The 25,649-nt window shown below is 40.0% G+C and overlaps 1 protein-coding gene across 5 annotated transcripts in view; it reads left to right on the top strand.

The window, feature by feature from the left end:
- Nucleotides 1-25,649, top strand: part of ZC3H14 (zinc finger CCCH-type containing 14) — a 62,512-nt gene that overhangs the window by 4,334 nt on the left and 32,529 nt on the right. For all 5 annotated transcript variants that reach the window (XM_067556344.1, XM_067556345.1, XM_067556346.1 and 2 more), the window contains exons 3-9: nucleotides 3,082-3,196; nucleotides 9,032-9,072; nucleotides 9,451-9,646; nucleotides 10,061-10,484; nucleotides 11,970-12,130; nucleotides 13,964-14,064; nucleotides 16,748-16,903. In XM_067556344.1, the coding sequence (XP_067412445.1) occupies nucleotides 3,082-3,196; nucleotides 9,032-9,072; nucleotides 9,451-9,646; nucleotides 10,061-10,484; nucleotides 11,970-12,130; nucleotides 13,964-14,064; nucleotides 16,748-16,903 (1,194 nt within the window). The remainder of the gene's footprint in view (nucleotides 1-3,081; nucleotides 3,197-9,031; nucleotides 9,073-9,450; nucleotides 9,647-10,060; nucleotides 10,485-11,969; nucleotides 12,131-13,963; nucleotides 14,065-16,747; nucleotides 16,904-25,649) is intronic.

The following is a 25,649-nucleotide window of genomic DNA, read 5'->3' as shown; positions in this document are numbered from 1 at the left end:
AATATGCTTGGCTTTATACCTGTGGTTCCCAACCTGTGGCCTGTGGGCCAAAAGTGGCTCGCAGGGTCTTTCAGAGTGGCCCGTTGCTTCCCTCCCACTCGCTGCAGAAAGGAGCTGCTGCCTAAGGACCCAGCCGGAGCGTGTTGCCGCAGGGCTATAAGACAGGTGCAGGCTCCTTGCTGCAGCCCAGGGGACTGGAGATCAGCATTCCGTTTCCCCTGGCTGTAGCAGGGGGCATGGCAAAGCGCTCCGCATGGGTCCCTGGGCACTGGGGTCCCTGCTGGAGCCAGAAAAAGGGGAGCAGTGACCTCCCATCCTCCTGGCTGCAGAAGGGAGCCACTGCCTAGGGAACCAGGTGGAGTGCATGGGGGTATTAGGACGCATGTGGTTTCCCTGCTGCAGCCAGGGGGACAGGAGATCAGCGAGGATTCCTTTGCATCTGGCTGCGGGGTGCAGGGGGAGGCTGCTGGTGAAGACTGGTGGCCCTTCAGACCCTTGATTTTATTTTTTTTATAATAAAAAATGGATATACCATTATTTCCCCTCCTCATGATTCCCCATCACTTCCTCAAATAGAGATAAGTAAAGAGGAGTCCTGAATTGGATTATCCTCAATAAATGTTACTGGTTTTCTTTTCCGTTTAGTGACAACGGTAGCTTTGGGGTGTGTGTCATCAAAATAAAAAAAGGTACATCTAATCCTCTTCATAAATTCAAAATGCTGCTGTTCAAAGAAAGGGCTGTTCAGGTTTAAATAATATAATACTTCGAAATGGAAGGTAACTGTAGATAATTGCAAAGGGCTTTATATATAGTAAGTAATAAAAGTAAGAAGACATCCTTTCACTGGTCTTTATTTGAAATGAACAATGCTTTGTTTTAATCCTGCATACAGACCTAGGCCTTGACTGAGCAAAGCACTTCATCATGTATATCACATTAAGTGATTTAATTGGCACTGCTAACTTGCCTAGTTTAATTGGCACTGCTAACTTGCACGAATTGAAGTGCTTTGCTGGAACCAGGCCCTAATGATCAAACCACTCCTTAAAGGGTATAGGGTCTGGCTATTCTTATTCATTTTTTTAGATTGAATTTTTGAAGTTAACAGGTAAAGGCTTGTCTATAATTTGTATGCATCAGAAAGGAAATTTCTCTATTTTGTTGCTGTTCCTGAAGAAGAAAGCCCTTTTGCTTAGAAGGCTTTTACCTTAAATATTTGAATAAATGAGAAAACATATATTATAAGTGTTTAAGTAAAAGGCTGTAATATACAAATGTGATATCAAAATGGCTTTGTTTAGATATTTACCATGTGTGTTTGTAACTCATTTGCTCTTTTAAGATTTATTCCAACTTTTAATTTTGGCTCTGGTGGAGTTGACAGTCTTATGTGCTTTAGCCATATCTGAAGCTTGTATTGTACTTCAGAAGAAGTAGAAAAACTTGTCCATGAAAAGCTTGCTTGTTCATCAGAGAATCTATTTGTTTGCTTGCTTGCTTGCTTATCAGAGAATCTATTTGTTGTGCGCTCATACGTCGGTATGTGTGACATACCGGGGTGCAATCCAGACCAGTGAGGGGCTATGTCACCCCTACCCTGCAATCTTGGGTGCCTCACAATACCTTGCTGGTAGCAGCTCCAACCTAGGCTGCTCACAAACAGCCTTCTAGCATGCAGGTCACACCCTGAGTCTCTATGCAGCTGCAGCCCACTAGCCACACTTAGGTTACACTCTGGCTCTCTGAGTTATACTGTGGAGTGACCCCAGTCCACTCCCAGTCTCGGATTTCCCCCCAGAAATGTATGTCATGTTCTGCCCAACCCTCTCCTGGACAGTCCTAATATAGTAAGCCTGTTATTCCTTTAAGGAAATAATACACACCACTTACCATTCTAAATGGAGTTACTCAGGCACTTTAATTGAAACACACTGAATTAGATAAAAACAAATTTATTAACTACAAAGAGAGAGTTTTTAAGTGAGTACAAGCCATGAGAGATAAAAGTCAGAAATGGTTACAAGAAAATAAAGATAAAAATGCTTTCTAGTGCCTATTTGAACAAACTATATTAGATTCAAAGCAAAGTTTCTTACCACATGCTTCCAACAGCATTACAGACAAAACTTTCAGGTCACGACCTCTCCCCCAAAGTCCAATGGCTGCTACTTTTGTCTTCTCAGGTGCAAAGAGTGAGATGGACTGGGAGAGAGAGGAGGGGAATTTTAGGATGTTTACTCTCCTTTTTATATTTGCTCTTTGAAAAGTGTTTCCAGCTGAAGACCAAGATACTGACAGTCTGGTGGAGGAAGGAGACCTCATGCTATTTCTTTCCTAAGATGCAGATCTCTGTCTCTGCCTCCCTTCTTTGCCAAAGAATGGCTGCTTGATAGGTGATAGCCAGTCAGCTTTGTGGACACCTGGCTGGGGCTTGTCAGCTTGCCCTTTGTCTTGGAGAAACTGGTTTAACCGCTCCCCAGACTTATCCGGGAAACACACTTCAGTCATGATTTCATTTTATGTTAATAACTTCACACACAACGTTACCACATGCATTTTTTCATGATATTACTTATCAGCAAGTTACGAGTTTTCAAATGAAACCTCACAAGGTATGCCCTGTACAAAGATTATTACAGCAGTGTGTTAGGGTGTCAGTACAGGGGTGCATTACGTTACAGTATGCCAGAATATAGAAGGATTTGATGAAGCAACTTTATGGTGTTACTTCTAGTGAATGTCAGTGATACAGATTTTTCATTGCAAAGGAGAGAACCTTGAAAGCTTTTGATTTTGCAAGAAAATTTGCAGGTAATTATCAATCAGTTTAAACATGTTGGTTTGGCCATGATTTTGTTGTTTTCTTGATACATTCAGTACTTACTGTTTAATGAAGATCTTAATTCCAAGGGGTTTATAGTAACACTGGAGAAATATTCTGATGATTTCTTTGGAGATTTAATCTCTTCCTCTTTTGTGCATCTACTGTAATTTGAAAATCTTATTAAAATGTCATTATTAATTGCAAAGTTGCTTTGAAAAATAATAACAGATTGTATTCTTTTTTCTTCCAATTAGATGAAGAGCTCCCTGATTATATCATGGTCATGGTGGCCAACAAGAAGAGTCAGGAGCAGATGACAGAGGACCTTTCCCTTTTCTTAGGAAACAACACTGTCAGGTTTACTGTATGGTATGTTTGTGATCTACCTTTTACATGAACCTGACTTCTTACAATCATTTCGTAACTGCTTTCTGTATAATATACTTGAGAATATAAGAAATTATACATTTTATCATTATGCAAGTAACATTTGATCAAATAATTTTCCTTGTGCATGAAGTGATGCAATATTGTAACTGATAACTTTTAAAATTATTAATTGTAGCATGCCAATAATCAAGCAGTTGTAATGCTAACATGCATACATATATATATATATACACACACACACACAGAGCAGTAAGAAATTGGGTTACTGGTATTCTCCTTTCGTCCATTTTTTCAGCTGAACCTTAAGGTTCTGAAATGTTCAAAATAAATGAGGAGTCCATTTAGACATATGGGTTAGCAAAAATGTGTTTCTAACATCAGAATTCCATCCAGGGAATTGCCCTCAGAAAATTATTACTGCAAAGTTCTATAAGAACTAGAAAACATTACACAGTGCAGTCACATCTGGTTAAGGCAGATTTATTTTGTAAACTTCCTTTTCATTCAGGTCAACACAACTTCGGTTTGAGATGTTGATACCATGTAGGCATTATTTGTATGCTGTGTTGTTGTAGCCATGTTGGTCACAGGATATTAGAGAGAGAAGGTGGGTGAGGTATTATCTTATATTGGACCAACTTCTGTTTGTGAGAGAGAGACAACCGACTTCCTCCACAAACTCTACAACATTAACAACCTCCTTCAGAACACCAACCTTGCCACCATGGATGTCACTTCCTTATACGCCAGCGTTCCTCACAATGACAGCATAGCTGCTTGCCTCAGATATTTTCAAGCAATGGACACCCTCAGATATCTACTCCAAACACATCACCAAACACATCCATTTCATCCTCACCCATAACAATTTTCCATTTAATAACAAATGGAACCTTGCTACCTTTGTCCAACCCCTGGGAGCAGCCATGGGTACTAAAATGACTCTCCAATATGTCAGCCTCTTCATGATCCTCCTCGAAGAATTATTTCTGGACAAATGCATCATGAAACAAATTATATACCTGAGATACATCAATGATAATTTCATCCTCTAGACATCCGATTTAAACTCCCGTCAGAGATTTCCAACATAACATCAACAACCACCACCTGTCCCCTAAACTCTCTTTGGAGCGCTTACACACTAGTATCAACTTTTTTGATACCATGATCAGCTTCAACAATGGAACTACAGACAACTATATACAAGAAACCCGCGGATCACCATAGCTACTTTCATAGAGCCAATAACCACACCAATAAATCTGTTATCTACTACAGCCAGGTGCTCAGATACCACAGAATATGCTCCAAGAAGAAAGTCTGGGATATACACCTAAACACGCTCAAAACCGCCTTCATCAAACAAGGCACTCCACCAGAGAAGTAGATCACATCATGGAATGGACCACCCAGATACTCTGAGAACATGCTTCAATACAGAAAATCCTAGTTTTCATCTACCACCACCCCACACTAGACCCCATATAGGGTATCATGAAACAACTAAAACCCAAACTGGATGAGGACCCCATCCTGAAATAAATCTTTCTGGATCCCCCTCTTTTGACCTTCAAACAATCCCCCCAGCCTCTCTAAGCTTCTCATCAGAAGCAGGCTCCCCACAGACCAGGACACACCAACTCAAAGCGGCACCAGACCCTGCCAGAACAACAGATACAAAAGCTGCAGACATATTTTCACTGCTACAGTGATCAACACCCCGCACAACACACCATTCAAGATCCCTGGGTACTAAACATGCCTATCACAATGTGGTGTACCTCATCCAGTGCACTAAATGCCCCAATAACAACTATGTGGGTGAAACCAGCCAATCACTACTCTCTCAAACAAACTCAAACAGAAAAAGGATAAAAGACAAAAACACCCCATCACCTGCAGGTGAACACTTTTCAAAGAGTGATCACTGCATATCTGACCTCAGTCCTCATCCTCAAATGAAACCTGCACAATGCTTTCAAAAGACAAGCCTGGGAGTGTAAATTCATAGCTTTGCTAGACCTAAGAATCATGGACTGAATAGAGACACTGGTTTTATGACTTATTATAGCAATCCTCCTCCAGCTGCCTTCCCTCCTCCCCCACTCTCTCCTATGACTGGAGGAGTGTTAATGGGCCACTTCATCTTGAATGGTCCCTTGAAATATGTGTTAACTACTTATGCTAAACAAGCTGTTCCATCTTATCTTGAGGGCTGGTGTACACTGGAGAGTTTTGTTGACAAAAGTCAGCTTTTGTCCACAAAACAGTGGAGGTGTACAGACTGAAATGCTCCTCCCAGGATGTTCACCGCACCAGTGGTGAAATTGACAAGAGAGCCTCCCTGAGAGCTGAGCAGCTGGTCTCTGCTCCTGGCTGGGCTGGACTCTGCTCCAGGCAGCTTCTCCATGGGCTCCCCAGGGCAGCCTTGTCAATGTCACCGCTCAGCTATGGCTTTCTGGTTCTTGGTGGAGAGTGGGGAACGGAGAGGGGAGAAGCCGTGGGCACTAAGCTGGGGGGAATGGTAGATATGCTGGAGGGTATAGATAGGATACAGAGTAATCTAGACAAATTGGAGGATTGGACCAAAAGAAATTTGATGAGGTTCAACAAAGACAAGTGCAGAGTCTTGGACTGAGGACAGAAGAATCTGATGCACTGCTACAGACTGGGGACCGACAAGCTAAGCAGCAGTTCTGCAGAAAAGGACCTGGGGGTTACAGTGGACAAGAAGTTGGATACGAGTCAACAGTGCGTCCTTATTGCCAAGAAGGATAACGGCATATTGGGCTGCATTATTAGGAACATTGCCAGCAGATCGAGGGAAGTGATTATTCCCTGGTGAGGCTACATTTGGAGAGTTCTGTCCAGTTTTGGGCCCCCCACTACAAAAAGGATGTGGACAAATTGGAGAGAGTCCAGTGGAAGGCAACAAAAAGGGTTAGGGGGCTGCGGCACGTGACTTATGAGGGGAGGCTGAGGGAACTGGATGTATTTAGTGTGTAGAAGAGAAGAGTGAGGGGAAATTTGTTAGCAGCCTTCAATTACGTGAAGGGGGGTTCCAAGGAGGATGGAGTTAGGCTGTTCTCAGTGGTAGTAGATGACAGAACAAGGAACAATGGTTTCAAGTTGCAGTGTGGGATGTCTAGGTTGGATATTAGGAAAACTTTTTCACCAGGAGGGTGGTGAAGCACCGGAATGGATTACCTAGGGAGGTGGTGGAACCTCTATCCTTAGAGGTTTTTAAGGTCTGGCTTGACAAAGCTCTGGTTGGGATGATTTAATTGGGTTGGTCCTGCTTTGAGCAGGGGGTTGGACTAGACAACATCCTGAGGTTCCTTCTAAACTTAATCTTCTATGATTCCGCCCACTTCCTGCCAGGAGCCGGAGAGGCTGCCCCAGCTCCTGGTAGGGAGCGGGTAGGGGCAGCGAGAAGCCAGGACAGTTGGACCCCACTCCCAGGGGCGAGAAGTCTCGGGTGGCTTCCCCCTGGGAACAGGGAGGAGAGAAGCCTGAGGCTGGTTCCTGGTGGGGAACAGGGAGGGCTGGGCAGCCCACTGGGAGCCTGTGCTCTCAGCTTCTCACACTGCCCCTCTTAGGTTGGTGGAAGTGCCCCTGGTGAGGATGCACTCCACCGATCCAAGGCTGAAGTCGACCTATATTAGGTTGACTTATTTTTCTAGTGTAGACAAGACCTTAGCTGTGACACTTTGAGTATTTTTCCTAGATCTGAAGAAGAGCTCTATGTAAATTCATAAGTTCTCTCACCAACAGAAGTTGGTCCAATAAAAGATATTACCTCATCCACCTTGTGTCTCTAGACACTATAGGAACATAGGAATTGCCATATCAGAGCAGATGCTTGGTCCATCTAACTCTGTATTCTCTCTTGGATAGCATCATCAGATGCTTGAGAGGAAGGTGCAAACCACCTCCCCCCATGACCCCAAAGCCCCATGATGAACAATTATGGAAAAACCTGCCCATGGGGGAAACTTCTTCCAAAGCTCTAGCAGCTGGTGGGTTGCTTTATACCCTGAAGCATGAGAATTTGTATCCCTTATAATTTTTCTCCTGTCTAATGTAACACTAGGGTGGCTTGCTGTTTTCACCTTTAGTTAACAGTGACCCGTTGCCTCTGTGCAGTTCTCAGAAACAGAAGAAAAGTGTGTGCAATTTGTTATTTTTTTTAAAGTATACACACTTGTACATGTTCATTTATATCCTATTGTGGCATGCCTGAAAAGTTTGTTTCTGGGTTTGATTTTTTTGGGGGGTCATTTTATCAGTCAGATATCTGTGTGTCTTGCTTCCAGTGGCTGCGTGAATCAGTTGGAAAACAAAATAGATACTCTCAAATGTGGAGGTTAGTTCTCATACTGGAACTTGTTCTCTACAGCATTGTTTAGCTAAACTGTATCCCAGAATGTATTATTAAATATGACCGAGAATATTTTTAAGATTTTGAAGGTGAATGAGGTGAATTAAAACATCGGTCAGAGGTGTGAAAAATTTCCCCAGAGCAGCACAAGTAAGCCGACCTAAATTGCTGTGTAGACTCTGCTAGGTCAGTGGAAGAATTCTTCCATTGTCATAGCGACCACTTCTCAGGGAAGTGGATTACCTGCACTGACAGAAGAATCCGTCCCATCAGCATAGGTAGTATCTGCACTGAAGTGCTACAGTGGTGCATATGTACTGCTGTGGCTGTGGCGTTTTAAGTGTAGACAAGTCCTGAGCGTCAGGTTGCACCTTTCCTTATGTCAAGAGTGTGGAAAATGATCTATGATAATCACATCAGCAGGGCTCAGGCTCAGGCAGTGTTCTAGTGAGAATGCACACAAGAAGGATCACAAAGGCTTAGGGCTAGTCAACACTTAAAACTTACAGCAGCACAGCTGTATCAGTACAGCTGTGCCACTGTAAAAGCGCTTGTGTAGCTGTGTTATGCTGATGGGAGAGAGCATCTCCCGCTGACATAGTGCTGTCCACACAAGCTCTTATGCTGGCAGAATTTATGTCATTCGGGGTGTTTTTTTCACACCCTGAATGACAAAAAGTTTACTAGCATAAGTGTAGACATGGCCTTACTTTTACTGCAAAACTGTTATTGAGTATTCTTATTTCCTAAATTTCCATGGAATTTGGGCACATAACTTTCTTAGGCTCCTGTGAAGCTTCCAGCCTAAATTAGGAAGGTGTCTGGTTGCTACTGAGTTGGTATGGTTGAATTCTAAAGAAAGAAGTGAGGCATGCATGTCTGTTTTTCTCTGAATGTAGATGTTCAGTCACTGTGAAATTTTTGCAAGGTTGTTTTATTCCCTTGTAGTTTTCTTTGTTGGTTTTCCTTCATATATTTTTAATAGGAAGCCTTTGAATTTGGGCTCTAGTTGAAATTTTTCCTTGGCAGTCTTTCTTGACTGCTGTCTCTTTAAAAACATTGTATGTACCCAGCATTTGCTAGAGAAGTGGATCCTGCATCCATCGGGTGTACAGGGTAGGATATTTTATTTTTAAAACGGTTTAGATGCCATTCACATTAGAACTGAAAGTTTATACACTGTGTGTACAAAACTGATTATTGGAGGCTGGGCGTGTACCAATCTTCATTGATTGATTCTGGGGTTGGATGTACAAATGGGGGATTGTTTAAGTGGAAAGTAGGCTCACTCAAATGAGATGCCTGTTAACATGAAAAAAATTGTTATAAATCTTGGCTGACTTTTGAAAGGTTACTGCTCTAAAAGAGTTTAAATTACTCCTCTCTCTCTTTTTTTTCCTACACCCTTCCCTCTCCCTTTCCTCTTTCAGGCTACATGGTGTTTTAGATAAGCTTCGGTCTGTAACTACTGGTAAGTAAAGTTTGTCCAAGAAAGCAATAGCTTAGGTTTGAAAGCAGATATCAGTACAGTATTTTCTTATACTCATGTATATATTTTGTAAGTTTTTTGAAAGTTCTTAATTGGCTGCATCATTAATAATTTATATGATGTCTGTGGCTCCTGGCTATTAGAAAAATGTCTTGTATGTCTTTTGGGCTGAGGTAAATAGGACCCTTTTAAGCAGGTCTCACTGCTTTTTTGAGTCAAGTCAGTTTGCTTCTGAGGATTTCTCTAGAGGCCAGTTGCTTACTTGCTTATGGCTTCAAGGCTGCCCTTGTTGTATAATTGATTTACATAAGCTGAATCATTGAACTTTAATGTAAGGGTGAAGTGCACCTGTCTTCACAGAACCTACTAGCCTAAAATCTTCAGACTCTAACATCTTTGAGAGCAACTTGCCTTCCAGCAAAAGCAGTTCATGTGGGAATGACGAGAGAAGGCATGAGGAAATCCTACCACCTCTTGCAGTCTCCAGCACTCGGGCTGAAAGAAATGACTCCAGAGTTTCAACCAGCTCACAGGAGCAGAGAGCCATTGCTGCGCGGTAAGACTTTACCTGCTTATGGCCATGGCTTGTGACTTTACCTGGCCAGTGCTCAGATTTCAGGGAATACATCTCTGGGATTGTTGTTTTGAGGAGCAATAGGGAATAACTAGCTGACAAGGTCAGAACAGGAGAATGGAAGCTTTTCCAGTCCCAAGCAGAAAAGGGTTGCTGCTATGTGCTGCATAAAATAAATATTATGCCTGGAAAGTTTACATCATCCTGCTTTATGCCATAAATGTTCTTATCTTAACTATCAAAACTAAAACTAGACCTCAGTTCTGCCAGATTTTTTAAAAGAGCAAAATCTTGTTTTTTATTTCTGCTTATGTTTAAAGTGTTCTTCTGAATTTTGTTTTTCAGAGATTCTTATCTGGCAATTAGTTAAGATTTTGTAACCTCTTCTTTCACCAGGCAGTCTTGTGAAGATGGATCTGCATCCCGCTTAATGTCAACAGTCAAGCCTCTAAGGGAGTTGTCACCTTCTGAAGCTGTGATTGACATTAAACCTGAGCCAGATGATCTCATTGATGAAGACTTAAATTTTGTGCAGGAGAATCCATTGTTGTCCCGGAGGAAAGCTGTTGTAACTGTAACTTATGGATCTTCCCGTCCTACTGCTGAAATCTACAGACCACCAGCTAGCAGAAGCACGGACAGCCATATACACTTACAAAGATTGCCGCAGCAGGGCAGCCTACAGGGTAGTAGGCAGTTAGATATGGAAAGTTGCAGGTCTTTGGAAACAATCCAGCTATGTGTTCCAGAAGCATTTGGCAGCTTAGCAGAGAGCTACAGGCCCACCTCCAAACTGAGCGCTGATAAAATAAGCAGTGAGGTTAGTATGCGGATCTAAACTATGTCTGTATTTGACACACACTCAATAAAGCCAAGTCACCTTGGATGACACTTAGGAAGGCATCCTGGCCCCATTGACGTCAATGGGAGTATTGCCATTGATATAAGTAGGACCAGGATTTCACCCCTTTGGTCCACTGGCCAAAACATAGTGTGCTTAAAAATACCCCAAAAAACCCCTCACAAGTTGCTGACTAACTTGGTGATATGGTATGTGTTGTTTGGTGCTTTACTGACTTGGAGTAATGAATTAGAACATTATTGGCAGAAAGCGTACGGTAGGTAGTAATAATAATTTTAACCCCTAGGTTTTTTGAATAGCTCTGTTCTTGTATGAGTTCTTTGTAGATCTCCAGTTTGCCAGGTGTTGAATAAAGACTAACATTGAAGAGTAAAGCAGGAAATATATCCATCTACCTATTTGTGTATGTCTCTCTCTGTATTTTTAGTGTGCCAGACAACTTGGTATTTAGGGTGCATGTATCTTAGTCTCAAAAGCCATGACTTACATCGTGTGCTGTGGATGTCGAAATGATTTTGTCAGCAGCAAGTTGTTAATTCTAGGATTGTCATATTAATTTATTTAGGAGCATTCTCTGTAAAAGAAAAGGGATAAATGGATAGTTGAATTTCAGGCTGTTAGGACTGCTAACTTCTTAGTAAAATAGAAAATGTATTTGTCTTATATTCTAAGTGGAACTGTTTTGTTTTGTATTTTTTTTTACTATAATAATTCTTTGCATATATGTAATGCTTTTCATCCAAAATGCTTTATAAATGTAGGTGACCATCCTCCCATTTTACAGACGGGATACTTGGGTCACAAGAAGTGATTGACTTGTGCAAAATAACACACGAGTTAGCAGCAGAACAGTCACCTCCCTTCCTGGGTATATTAGACAAGCCCCTTTGAGCTATTACTTTTTTGATTTAAAAAAAAAAAAAAAAGATTCTATATTTTAAGAAAATAGAGGGATATTTATGGAAAGATCCCTAGAATTTGGAGTTTCATCATCCTCAGCATTGCCTTAGACAAGTTCTTATGGCTTGAAGGGTTTTCTCTCTTCACCATAGATGTTGATTTTTCATGGTATGTGTCCTCTTCATGGTCACTAAAATCCTTTGGTGCATCAGTCTGGCTAGTGAACAGTCTCTGCATTTATCCAAAGCTAGTGCTGTTGCATAGGGGAAATAGAAAAGTATAAGCAGCATAAATTATATCCTTGGCAGCAGAATTCCCTCTAGCTATTCCTTAAAGGGAATTGCGAGTCCCATCCCAAACCTTGTTCTTTCTATAGCCCTTTTTTTCCTGCACACAATGCAATACATCCAGATTTTAAATGTATCTCAGTGTCCTAGATCGTTGTTTAAATGGAAACTCTCCATCATCTGTTTATTGGTGAAGTAACAGGTATTGTTTGTTTGCATATTAATATGGATCTAATTAGTGAATTGTTGGTTGCAGGAAGAAAGCTCCAGAAAGAGGAAATTGCCAGTTATAAGCTCAGTGGTCAAAGTGAAAAAGTTCAGTAATGATGGAGAAGAGGAGGAGGAGGAGGAAGATTATGGGTTACGAATAGGAAGTATCTCCAGCAGTGTGTCTGTACCAGCAAAGCCTGAAAGAAGGTATTCGAAGATTTCTATTATCCAGTACTGGTTTTTAATATGAATCTAGTAAAGAACAAAAAACCTTAAGTGTTGAGAATGATGATACTTTCAATGGTTAAAAAATATTTAAAAGTAATGAATTAAGTGAATTTTTCATACCCCTCATGGACTGTTCTCCTATAATCAGCCCCCCTGAGTGTGAGCTGTCTTTTGATATCGCTTTGTTTTTCCTCACGAGTTTATACTCTGTTCTCATTATATGTGCATACATTGCAACTGATTGTAAGAGCCTCTTGAACTTTCAGGTTATGTCATTGTGCCTGACCCAGCAAAGTGAACCAAAGTAATGTTTCTTTTGACCTGTTAGAGCTCAGTTCATTAATGCAAGATTATAAAGTTTAAGAAGTTTTGTTTGGTTTGTTTATATTTCAGGCACAAATTGGTTCCGCTGTATTATAGCCTTGGTCTGGCAGAACTGGTTCATGGTTCAATTTTGAACCCATTGCTGCTGTTTTTGTGTGTGTTCGTGTGTGTGTATGTAAACAGAAGGGAACAAAAGCTCAGCGTTCTACAGGATGCCTGCTTAGCTTACTCCTTTTAGCACCTCTCATGCCTGCCCTTTGAGATGGTGTTACTTTTCAAGACTTCAGAGCTGCTTTTTCTGGTTTACTTCTGGTTCATTACCAAAATTAACTGTCAGTTGCTACACATGGGTTTATTAGTGATTCTCATTTCTGCTTCAGCAATAGGAAGAAGAAAACTGTACTGTGGATAAGATGTTCCTAGCCTTTATTACATTCATCCTGAGCTTGTAATGTTCATTGAATTGTTATCTTTTCAGCTATATGGAATGTCTTATATCCACTTCCAGGTTATTGAAATCCGAACAGGAAGTTGTTTATTTAACTTAGCCCTGGTCTACACTTACCTGTAGATTCAGCAGCAGTCGACGGGAGTTATGCAAGCTACGCAGAGTAGCTTGTGTAACTCCCATCGACTGCTGTGCTTCCTTTCTGCGTGCTGTCTTCACTGCACTGCGCCAAAAGGAACTGTGTTCCCCTCGACGCAGTGCTACGCCACTTGAGGGGGTGGTTTACAAGTGTCGACTTTCTGATCGATTGAGCGGGTCTACACTTGACCGCTCAATCGATCCAGAAAGATCGATCTGACGGTGGCGACTTTGCCGCTGTCAGTATAGACATACCCTTAGATTCCTGCTGCCAACAAGGTTTAATGCCCTTTAAGAGGGCAGAAGGGGCAGAATACCAAAGGAATAAGACGGTGACCTGGCGGTATATGTATGCTGTGTGCATATGTTCATTGTACCAAAGTATATGATAAGCAACAAAAAAGTCATTTTTCATAAATAGATGCATAGCTTTGCTTCTGTAAGTCCTTGAATGTTGCCTTTTCTCTCCTTGTAGAACATATGCCATAAACCACACCATATATATTTGTACAATCTCATATTGATTTAAAATTCTATATTGGTGCCTTGGATTTTCACTTGGTTCCATTTTAGGTTTGTGGGGATGGCTGAGGTGAACAATTTTCTGAGGGAGCATAGAAAAGGAATGAGGTGACGAATACATCAAGGTTAACTAAAGATTTCAGTGTAGCATGTGAGCTGGCTAATTGGTTGAAAACATTAAAGTTGAAGAATAGGGTATACAAAATTTAGTTTGTTAAAGTGTATTTTCAAACTGTATTCTGGCTTTACTGTACTTAATTATGCAGTGTTTTAACATTTTGTTAAAAGTGAAACATCACTGTACTGGATTCACAGTGCCCATTGGAATTCACATATCTGCAGGAAAAATTAATTTCTCTCTCTGTCTCTTTGTCTCACAGACCTTCATTACCACCATCCAAACAGGCCAATAAGAATTTAATATTAAAAGCTATATCTGAAGCTCAGGAATCTGTTACAAAGACAACGAACTATTCCACGGGTAATTCATGCCATTTTTATGCTCGGCAAAGCTGTGTTATTTCTAAGTCCTTTCAAAGGAGTTGCTTACATGGGTGCTGATGAATAGATTTAAAGACATAAGAAATGTGGCGGAGTGCTCTGTGGGAGTAAGATAATAATAGATTTTGGACAGTGAATGAAAATAGATTGGAATCAAGGAGATGGAGTTATGTTCTAGGATTCCTCCTTTTGCCTTTGAGAGGTTGTGTATCTGAATGAAGTTAAGGGTAAACCGCAAATTTTCTTGGTTAAGGCAGGAAGAGAGAGTGGCTAAAGATGTGTGTACAGTAGTTGCTGAGTATCAGTGTAAAACTGATACCATGTGTAAGGGTAAAGGTAATGAGATGACAGAGAAAAGGAAGGAATTTGAGAACTGCAGAGCTGTGGAGGATGGGCTGGTTTGGGGTGTTGAAGAGTGCCCTGAAATCAAGATGAATGAGAAAAGACGAAGGCTCCTTACATGAAGCAGATTCCATTCTATTGCCAGACGAAAAAATCCAAATGAAAATCTGCAAGAGCTGAGAGAAGTGTGTTTGAAAAGGGCATGGACGATGCCAGATTTTAATTCTGAGCACTAACGTAAGTTATTTTAATATAGTGCTTTATAGTTTCAGAGGGCGTGCCTAATATTAATTTTAGAGAGCTGGGGAACTGGCAAAAGGAACTATTGGCAGTGGCACTGTAGAGATAAGGGTGGGGAATGGAGTCCGATGATAGGGTGGTCATTGAGACAGAAGCTTCCTTAAGAAACTGTATGTCCTATGGAGCTATAGAGGAAGAGGAGAGGGAGGAGAAAGCATCAATGGAGGAACTATTAGAAGCATATGAGATGGATTCCTCAGATTCATAAATTGGAAGAGGAAAACAATTCTGTGCACTGGAGTGAGTTTGGATATAGGGTGAGCTGATGTGAGAATGAAATATATATAGAAGGGGCAAGAATTGCCAGCCTCTTCAGAAACGAGGCAATAATTTAACTTAGAATTCTTTTGGAGAAGAATTTGGTGGATCACTTCACTATTTATAAAACATCTTCCAGACAAAAAATAAAGTGTTAAAAGATCATCATTAAGATTACGAAGTGAAATACTTACGAGTTAGGAAATACCTGACTTAAAGTCGCCTGTGCAGCATTCATTATGTCCCTTTGAGCATATGCATTATAATACAGTCTTTAATTAGATGATCACAACCAATTTTTCCACAGGACCCCTGTCTCATTGAGTGCACAGTGAATAAAACTATTTAATATATTTTTTAATCCTCATTGTTAAATATAATTCACTGCATGGTATCCAAACCCTTCAATGAATAAAGACATTTTTAGTTCTTTATGGAGTTTTCTTCTGCACTCACATCAGGGTGTCTCTGTGCCTCCCAGACATCAGAGAACTTGTTATAATATCCTTGCAGATTAGAGAGGTGGTATTATCCCCATTTTACTGTTAGGGAATGTAATTATTAAGACTAGTTAGTGGAAGAGATGGTACTACTAGAACTCTTGATTCCTGGCTCTAAACCATAGCTTTACAATGTCAGTGGGTATTTTTGTAGGAAAGACACAGCTGCAGGAATAAAGCTCCGTATGGGTGTCCTGAAATGCTGCAGGAGGCTCAGTGGGCCTGAGATGATGCACAGTGCAACATGGCAGGAGATGGAATATTGCCAGAAACTTTAAAAAGTTGTGAAAAATTTCCTGTGCATGCAACAATAATCATTTTCTGTGACTTATCACTTGGCCAAAATAGGGACAGCAAAAAGCACCACTTTGAATTCAGGGCTTATCTCCAGGCCATTATTCAGCCTCCCATTCCAAACCCCTGAGGTACTAGAGCCATTAATTTTTTTTTTTAACATACAGAGTGTTAGCTGGTGTTACTACTCCAGATACAATACAATTTGCGAATGCTTCAGATCTTATTTAAACATTTTAAACAGAAAATGAGAATAGCTTAAGATAATTTGCAACACAAAGGATGAAACAAAAATGATAAGAAACTGTATGATAAACCTAGCACCTAGCAGTGCCTCATACTGTACAAGCCAGAGAATGGTCAGGACTGTCAACGTGGTTTATCCAGAGTGCAGCAATCCCACCCTCCCACAGTTCTTTTCATCCAGCTCATTGTCAAAGCCAAAGCAGAGCAAGGAAGTCAAACTGCCTTTCTGATGTCATCAAATTCCACGCACTCCTGCTGTAACATTCTACACTCTGTTTCCAAAGACCATGGGTAGGATTATTCAGCATCCTGGCTATCACAGGTTGATTCAGACATATCCACAGCGCAGTTATACTGGAAGAAGGCAGAAGGAAAAATGGCTTTGAAGGTCACTAGAAAATCCAATTTACATTTGTCCTCAGTTTAACGGCAACATTTCTCTGGCCTGAAAGCTGGGTGAGTGAATGCTGTTGCTAGTGTCAATCTGATTACTTTGACTGTGGGCCAAGTGTGGCTTCCCATCACCTGTTTGTTTGTAAGATCAGAAACTGATCTTACAACCAGGTGTCCTGAGATGCAGCATATGGAACTGCCACTAGGCCAGTCCTTGGATTGCTTTTAACATTATATACTTAGATTGTTGAGAATGAAATTATTTTGGGATTAAATGCAAACATAATACCACTTTTTTTTACGGTGTTCACTTGTTTGTATTATGTAAAGTTCCACAGAAACAAACCGTTCCAGTTGCACCCAGAACTAGAATTGCCCAGGATGAACCTCTGTTGGAAGTGATCCATGTACAGAGCCAACCTTCCAGAGTGAGTGCCCAGATCGAGGCAGAAGAACCAAAGGAACAGACATTAGAAAGAATTCAAGGTAATTCTCATCAGGGTGGATTGATTTAAGTCATCAAGAGAAAATCACTGATTTTAATTGTTTCCCACTGATACTTCTTCACATATTTCTTAAACAATGGTGCAAATCTGATTACTAAAACATGTTAATTTACAACTCATACAGCATTTTACAATATCTAGGAGGGTATGCTTTGTGTAATTTTTTAGAAAACTTTTAATTTAGGAAATAGTACATAATACGCATTACCTGTGTCAAGCTGCAGATGCAGCAGCAGTACATTAGGAATGGTAAAAACTAAATCTCTCTCTCTCTCTCTCTCACACACACACACTAGCATTTATATTTTATTAAACTAAATCTTAAAAGTTACATAAATGTTTCACATTTGCAATTGCAGCAGTCTCCTGAGTTGCCAGCTGACGTCTGTCCTTAAACTTTTTTTTTTAATTTTCAAATTTTATTAACTCTAACAGACAAGTCATCACAACACTAAATGTACGCTGTCCTTAAAACTTCTACAACTAGCTCTCATCTTTCCCACTCCCACTGTCATTTTTATTCATAGACTGAAACAGAAATACGAGTTTTCTTGCTTTTTCAACTCCCAGTCGATTTCTTAGCTTTGAGTGAATAATACCAAATGATGAAAATATTCTCTCTCTGCCTGCAGAGGAAGCTGCTGCTGTGAAAAGTTAGCTTAGCAACTGAAGGAACTCTGTTTCAAGGTGCCTGGCTAATGATTTCTACCAATTCTGGGGAATGACTTTGTTCAAAACATCATAAGTAAACATGTACTGTTGAAATGGTTCCGCTCCAGCCCTGAAATTTATTATGACTGGCATAACTGAGGAGTGATTTTGAGATGCCCATGCCATGGCAGCATCATCTTCAGAAGTTAGGCATCTACCTTTATATCGGGGTCGAGAATGTTCACAAGAAAATGAGGTGGAGTTAGTGCTTGATCCAGTCGCTTCTTTATTGCCTACAGTTTAACTTTCTGGTGAGGTATTTCTTTCTTCAATGTCTCTTGAAGTGCCTTCCAAATTTCAATAGCATCACAATGCATCAACAATTTCTCTGAAGTTTGTTTAAGGCTATGAATATAGGCTTCAGTATACTGAGCATATCCTCTACATTCCTCTTTAATCCAATGTTAGATACTTCGGATGAGATACTTCCATCTATTTTATCACAGTTTTCTTCACAAAGTTTATGAGAATAGGCTAGTTCTTAATAGTTCAAAACAATCAACCACAGAATTCCATCGAACATCTTGAGGGAGAATTAGTTTGGATCCTTCTGCTTTCTTTAGTGAAGCTGAAGCAAAATGGTTGTTATGGAAGTATTTTGCGACTTCAACAACATTTTCTTTTATTCCTGGAGAAGACATATTTAAATCTTTGGCTAAAAGATGCATTAAATGGGCAGTGCAGCCATATGTTATTAAGGAACATCCTTCCGTTTCTTCTTCCAAGTATCTTCTCATCTTTGCCACGTTTGCAGCATTGTCTGTGACAAAACTGCGCATGTGATAGTTGAATTTTTGTTCACAGTTTATTACAGCTTTCACTGCCACTTCTTTTAAATGTTCTGTTGTGTGGGTATTTCCTGATGTATCTATTATTTCTGAAAGATATGCAACCCCATCTTCTGTTGTCACACAGGCACATATTACTGGATCATTGTGTACATTGCTCCACCCATCAAGGCTTAAACTGGCAAATTTACCCTCAGTTTTAAGTTCCTTCTCATACACTGTATCTAGCAACCTTCCACCAATGTCTGCTCTACCAAGTGCAGTGTAGCCTGGTCATAAGGACTCAATCATGTCAATGAAGTGTTTGTTGTTAACAATGTGAAAAGGAGAATTTGTGGCATAAATGAACCGAGCAATCTTTTCATCTTTGGTGTCTTGTTAGTATTTGCTGATCCTTACTACAAACCCATCCAGGGTGGTGGTTTTACTGCATGATTGAAATCTTTTGCTTGCTACTGATACTTTGTTGTCTGAAATATGTTTAGTTGCAGCACTGCTGTTACAAGTACAAATGCATGACTCTGAAGTTGTTGCAGATAGACAGTCACAGTCTCTTATGGAATTCTGAAACAAAATTCAAAAATGATTTTGAATAGTCGTTCTCAGTTCTTCTCACACTATTATTCAGTTAATCATTTACATTTTTTTCAGCAAGGATGCAGATCCGATTCCAAATTACCAAAAAAGCTAAGTCTGACTGCACATAGAGTGCACTTAATTGTGGAGTAAGCCTCATAGAACTCATTGGCATTTCTGTTTTTTGAGAAAACAAGTATAGGATAGGTTCCCTTGGGAAAGTTGAGTTATGCTGAAGTAAAATAGGGAATAGACTTACGGAATCACCCTTATGGTCTGTGACCATGATGTTGCAAACTAAGGGGCATGTATTTTGTAATATAAAATAAGAAAATGACACCCAGTGGCAACTTGCAACTCTAGATTTCTCTTACTGCTGCTTTCTGTACCGTATACTTGGGTGATAGATTCTAAACTTAGGCCTGGTCTACACTGGTGGCTTAATTCGAATTAAAGTCCGTTAACTCAAATTAATTACTCCTGCGTCTACACTTGCACATTGTTAAAAGGAGCCTTTAAAATCGAATTAATAAAACCACCTCTGCAAGTGGATTAGCGCCTGAAGCGCATCAGTTAATTCGCATTAGTGTGTGTGTGGATGCAATGGGACTTAATTCGAATTAATTGGCCTCCAGACTGTATCCCATGATGCCCCATTTCAGTACCCTCACCCAAAGCAGCCCTGGCAAGATTTAAATCTTCATTTCCTGCGGTGAATGGGTTTAAAATCCAAGCTGTGATCACCCCCCCACACACAAGCCCTTTGCAGTTTGTCTCTTTAAGGGTTTGAAAGATTTCACCACCCCCTCCCCGCGTGGTGAATGCGTTTTAAATGCCCAGCAAGCCCTTTGCAGTTTGTCCCTTTAAGATTTGTCCCTTTGAAAGTTTAGCCCTTTAAAGTTTGTCCCTTTGAAAGATTTCACCACCCATTCCCCTCCCCGTGGGGTGAATGCATTTTAAATGCCAGCAGTGAGAGGAAATTCTTTGCTACATTGTTTCAGTGGCCAATCATGGAAATTGATACTTTCTTAAGAGTTTATTCACAGTGCTACATGTGGATACATTATATCATGCTTTCCATCAGTGAAATGGAAACATTTGTATCACTGTATTAATATACTAACTGACTCCGTTGTTACTTATCTTACATTCTACGGACCTGTAGAATCAAAATCAAGGGCAAGCAATATACAGGGGCTGGTAGGGGGAGCATAAAAGGCAAACAGCATACAGGTGGGGGGGTTCGTTTGGTGAAGAGAAAAATCAAAGGCAAGCAATATACATGGGGTGGGGGGGGGCGGGAGCATAAAAGGCAAACAGCATACAGTTCTAAAGTAATCCAGGATAAACTGCGATGTATTTGTCACAGTCAAAATGAGAGCATAGTTCAGCTGGCTCCATGTGCCTGCAGCAATGGTGATCGGGGGAGTAAAAAAACAGCATGAAAATCCTTTTCCTGTTTGTTTGGGGGTGGGGGAAGCAGCGCTGCATCCTGGGATGATGACACTCGTCACAACAGCCTCTATGGTTAGTTGCACTGTGGGATAGCTTTCCACATTGCACTGCTTTCTAATTCGAATTAAGGCTGGCCAGGGTGGACGCAAGAAACCAGCACAAATACTGTAGTGTGGACAGTCTGCAGCGCTTTCTATAAATCGCTTTCTGTAATTCGAATTTAGCTAATTTGAATTAGTGCTGCAGTGTAGACATAGCCTTAGTTATCTAATTAAACAAGCCATGAGGATTAGCTAAGCTAAACTTTTTTTTCTAGCAACATCCAACATAGCAAACAGCTTGGGAATTTACTTGTTAAATCACACTTATACCAAAAGGCATTAGAGAGAGTCTTAAAGAATGATGTATTGCAAAGTGAATTATTTAAGTTACTAACCAGTTGATCCACATTGTTCTTCAGACATATCCACATCATTTTCTCCCAATAAGCGGTTTTCATTATGATGTTTCATTCTTGCAACTAGGCCCTGCATCTGCTCCTTGCACTGCTGATGTTTGACACGTTTTCCTTTTTTTACCCAGGGAAGGAATTTCTTCAAAATATTTCCAGATAGTGTCTCTCTTACGCCCAGAAGCCATGACAGTTTTTCTGTGGCAAAAGTGTGGGGGAATATAGGAAGCTGTGTGTGTACTGAATAATGTCTTCCCCTTTTCTTTCCAGAAACTTCACTGTTCCTTTCTACTCTGCCTCCATCCTTTCTCTCTGTCTTTTAAGACAGTGTCTTAACTAACTCCTCTGCCTTGCTTGGCCCAGCTCCACTACCACATAAGCACAGAACAATAATAATCCTATCCAGCCTGTGTCTTTCTTTGCACATGTGACTTTAGTCCCATGAGAAACAGAAACTGTAAAAGCCCAGAACTTTCAAGAAGCAAGAGCTGGTAGTTAGGCTGGACAGACTAGAGCCATTAATTCATTGTTATGAGACTGTAAGTGTAGGTTTAGCATGTTTGTTGTGAGATGTAATTGTAACTGGTTTTTTTTTTTAAACAAGAGAGAAATTTAGTATTTTATTGATTTAAATTTTTTTTTTTTAAATTCTGATTTAAATAAAAAAATCATTGATTTTTTTCCACCTTGATTCTGATAATACTGTTCAAAAACCAGTAAGTGAGAAAGTTACTTGACTTAAATATGGAAGCCTGTAACAGGCTGATTATCAACTTGTTTGGTCATGTGCATTATAGTAGCATATAAAACTGAAATTTCACCAAAAGTGCACCAGAGAGAAACAGAGTATGCACTGGAGAAGCAGATTTGAGCACCTTCTAGAGGTACCCCATCTTGTGCTTCTGTAGCTGTTGGACTCTCTTAGAAGCTAAGAATCATGAACATAAAGCTCTTTATAGATCAAAACCAGCCCCTTTTGCTGTACCTGAAGATGAGCTGAAAGTCATGGAGGTTTCTGGAACAAAAGTGTAATATGTAATAATCACCTTAGATCGGCCAAGCAGAAAGCAAAGACCTGTATATCCTTCTGATTTATCAATAGTGTATAATTTTACATAACTGAGCTGCAGTGAATCAGGATGCACTTATTTGCATATGTATTATGTTTGGTTACCATTTCCCCATCCATAGTATGTTTTGATGGGACTCTTCACAGGAGGGAAGGCTTAATCAGTATTTTATGAAAGAGTGGGAGTTACAGCATGGGAGATTAAGTCAAGGTGCAGTGTGCTGTGAGAGGTTATGAAATCTTTTACCACTTTCTTTGTATAGGTTTTTAAATGTTCTGTAGTTAAAGGTTGCAGGATGACTGGTAAGACAGTGGTTGCTTAAACATCAAACTTGTATCTTTTTATATAACTGCTAAAAGAAAATTGACAACATTTAAAGGCAATGGAGAGTGTAACTCTGAAAATGTCAGCAAAGAAGATAGCTTCTCCTACATCAAAGGACAGTACAAGGGCAACAGGTTAAACGCCTCACCTGAGCTACCTGAAATAGTAGAAGCTGCAATGTGACACTAATGTACCTAAGGATTCAGTTACTGTTTTAAGCATGTTGGAAAAAATATCCAAAGATCTTGCTAAAATTAAGGGAATAAAAGAAATTATTTGAACAGCTCAAGCAGATATTTCTGCCTAGAATACTGGGGTAGTAAAAAAGAAGGTGAAATCTCTGCTTTAGAGATTAAAATGAATGAATCTGCAATCTCAGCAAGTGTGAGAGACAGGCAGTTTGGAGTGTTGCTACGGAAACTGGTGGATTTTGAGAGCCACGTGACAGGAAATAATAAAATAATTGTCTCCCTTGGAAACATTGGCAAAGGTAATCCCATTTTTTAAAAAAGGTTTTGGCAGTAAAATCAGCCAGCACTATTGAGTCCTTCTGCTTACCTTCCAGTTAGATGTGGGAAGGGCTCAGAGATCATGGCTCCCCCTCTAACTTGGATCAAATACCTAGATATGTTATAATTATGTTTTTGAGATTCAGTGCTAGAATTGGGAGATATACCCAAAGGAACCACACAAAAATCATTTTCATATAATGTATTTATCAAACTATATAATTTATCTTTCTAGACTTACAGATGGCATACAAAATAGTCTTCCCATGGAAGACACTTCTCCAGTCTAAATTAGCAATAACAACAAATGTGGGCATTTCATGGCTATTAATGTTTGTGGCAGGAGTTGAGGGCCTGAGGTGAATCTTAGTTGGTTTACTCCTTCAGAATTTTGTGTGTCTTCATCTCTAGGTTATCCAAGATCTTTGATGTAGCCTTCAACAGATGCACTTCCATTTTTTTGAAGGTCACTTAGAACTATCCTGTAGTTGCACCTTCCACAGAACTCTATCTACTCGTCATGTGACTGCACTCACTGACGGTGTGAGAGAGTCTTGTGAGCTGCTTCCATGGCTAAGAAAATAATCCCTTATGAAATCGTAAATAACATAAATAAGTGGTTCGTTGGAGTAATAAAAGACCTAATCCTGCACTGAGCTCCACATGGGCCTGGGTCTTTGAACAACATGTGGTCTAATGTCTTTGAACCATGGGAGTTGAATATAAATTATATCTATAGTAAACATCTTTCTTCCCCCTTTTTAAAACCAAAAAGTCTGGATTTCTTAATATTAGTATTTGTATTCAAAATTAAAGAGAAATTGAGATGAAAATAATTTTAAAAAAATCCAAAAAATGTAGTGATGTTAAAGGAACACCATCAGTTGATGATCACACTTCTGTCTGATTTGTTACTTGCTGTTGCTAGAAAAACCTAAAATTATTATAATTGATAGAGAGAGGAAACACATTGTTTTTCTCTCTTTGTCAATGTTTACTTTGTGCGTTTGACAGCGTTTTTTTATAGTTAGTTTGTTTCCCCTGTATAGTAAATCTGTTGTGCCTGTGTTTGTGTGTCTTTCGTATAGCAAGAGAGGAGAAAAAAAACATTTAAAGGGGAAATGTGGTTGTAACACCCTCCTTCCCCCCAATGGTCAGTGGGACTTGGGATAGGACCTTCTGCTGTTTTTTTAAAATGTATCAGTATGTTGTGAAATAGATCAGATTTCAAGTTGACGGGGTTTCTCTAAGTCTCCTGCGGATTCTAAATATGGCAGTCTGTTTTTCGGTAGATATGCATCTTCACCAATGATCCAATGTAATTGCATATGCATCCAAATTTAAAGCTATTTTCCCAATATTATACCTACCAAACTGGGGTTCACTCAACATTTATTAGCGTTTAATGTTAATTCTTTTTGCTCAGTTAGCCACCAATCCTGCAAACACATATGCACTTAACTTTGCTATTGTTAGTGGTCCTTGTGAGTGTTTGCAGGATTGGAGTCTTAACCACCTGATACTGCAACAGAAACTGTTTTGAGGAATCCCCACTGTCCACTATTTTCTGTGCGTCTTTGCTATAAACAAGCATGAGCATGTGTGTGACATTGGCGAGACAGACAGTGCCCCAGTGTGAAATGTTTAGGGAGGAATTCTTGGCTTTTTAAAAAATCTTATGGTGATGTAGAAATAGCATAAATAAAGCACAGCAAATATGTAGATTAAATTAAAGGGTAAAGTTGATCTGAGTGATATCAATAGTAGGTTGGCTCAACTTCATTGTCTGAGGAGTGATGATTTCCCATTAAAATTAATCACTTTTTTAAATCCGCTGGTTTTTTTTTTATCTAACCACATTAGTCTAAAGCATTTTGTGTTGGCAGATTACTTCAGAATGAGTTTGAATAGTTTGTTTATAATATGCAGAAAAACTTTTCCTGCATCTATATATGAGACAGTTTAGTGTTTATAAACGATATACACTAAATGTTGGGGTTTTTAAATAGAAATGACTGCTTAGGAACACTATCAACTTACTGTAAGGGCTGGTCTGCACAAGGTACTTACATCAGTATAGCTACGTTTCTCAGAGGTGCAAAAAACCCACACCCCTGAGAGACATAGGTCACTATGTCGACCTGACCCCCCGTATACACAACACTAGGTTGTCGGAAGAATTCTTCCGTTGACCTAGCTACCACCTCTTGAGGAGGTGGATTACTTGTGCTGACAGAAGCCCTTCCGTCAGCATAGGCAGTGTCTACACTGAAGTGCTACAATGGCACAGCTGCACTGCTGTAGCATTTTATGTGTAGCTGTGCCCTAATAGGATTGATTTTTTCCAAACCATAACAATAAATCTAATGCAGAAGAACGTGCTTACCTAATTTGTCTAGCAACTTTAATCGAAGCATAAAGTAGCCTCTGTTTTAGTTAGTTCCTTGTGTTTGAGTGTGCCCATCCTTGTAAACAGGAGTTGCATTTGGAAATGGGGATACCTGCTGTGCTACTCAAAACCTTTGTCCCTGTAAAAAGGAGAGACGAAGGCACGAGCAGAACTGGTCTTCATAGTTTCACTGTTTCTTCCTATGCATCCACAGACATCATCCGTGCCCAGTCACAACAATGGGAAAGATTGGCTTTTCTAAACAGCTGGATTTTGGTGTGCTCCTGTCCTGCTGGAGGAAATTTGTTATTGTTTTATGTTTTGAAACATTTGAGATGGAGAAATAAAAATACAGAAATGAACATTTCTTCCTGTTAGATTTTATATATTTTTAGGATTAGAAAGAAAGGAGGATCCTCTTTTAACCTTCAGTTTAATTTTGACATGCAGTAA

Source organism: Emydura macquarii, unplaced genomic scaffold, assembly GCF_026122565.2.
Source record: "Emydura macquarii macquarii isolate MOO-44397 ecotype Brisbane River unplaced genomic scaffold, CSIRO-AGI_Emac_v2 contig_1713, whole genome shotgun sequence".
NCBI lineage: Eukaryota > Metazoa > Chordata > Testudines > Chelidae > Emydura > Emydura macquarii.
This window is presented reverse-complemented; position numbering and strand designations above follow the sequence as displayed.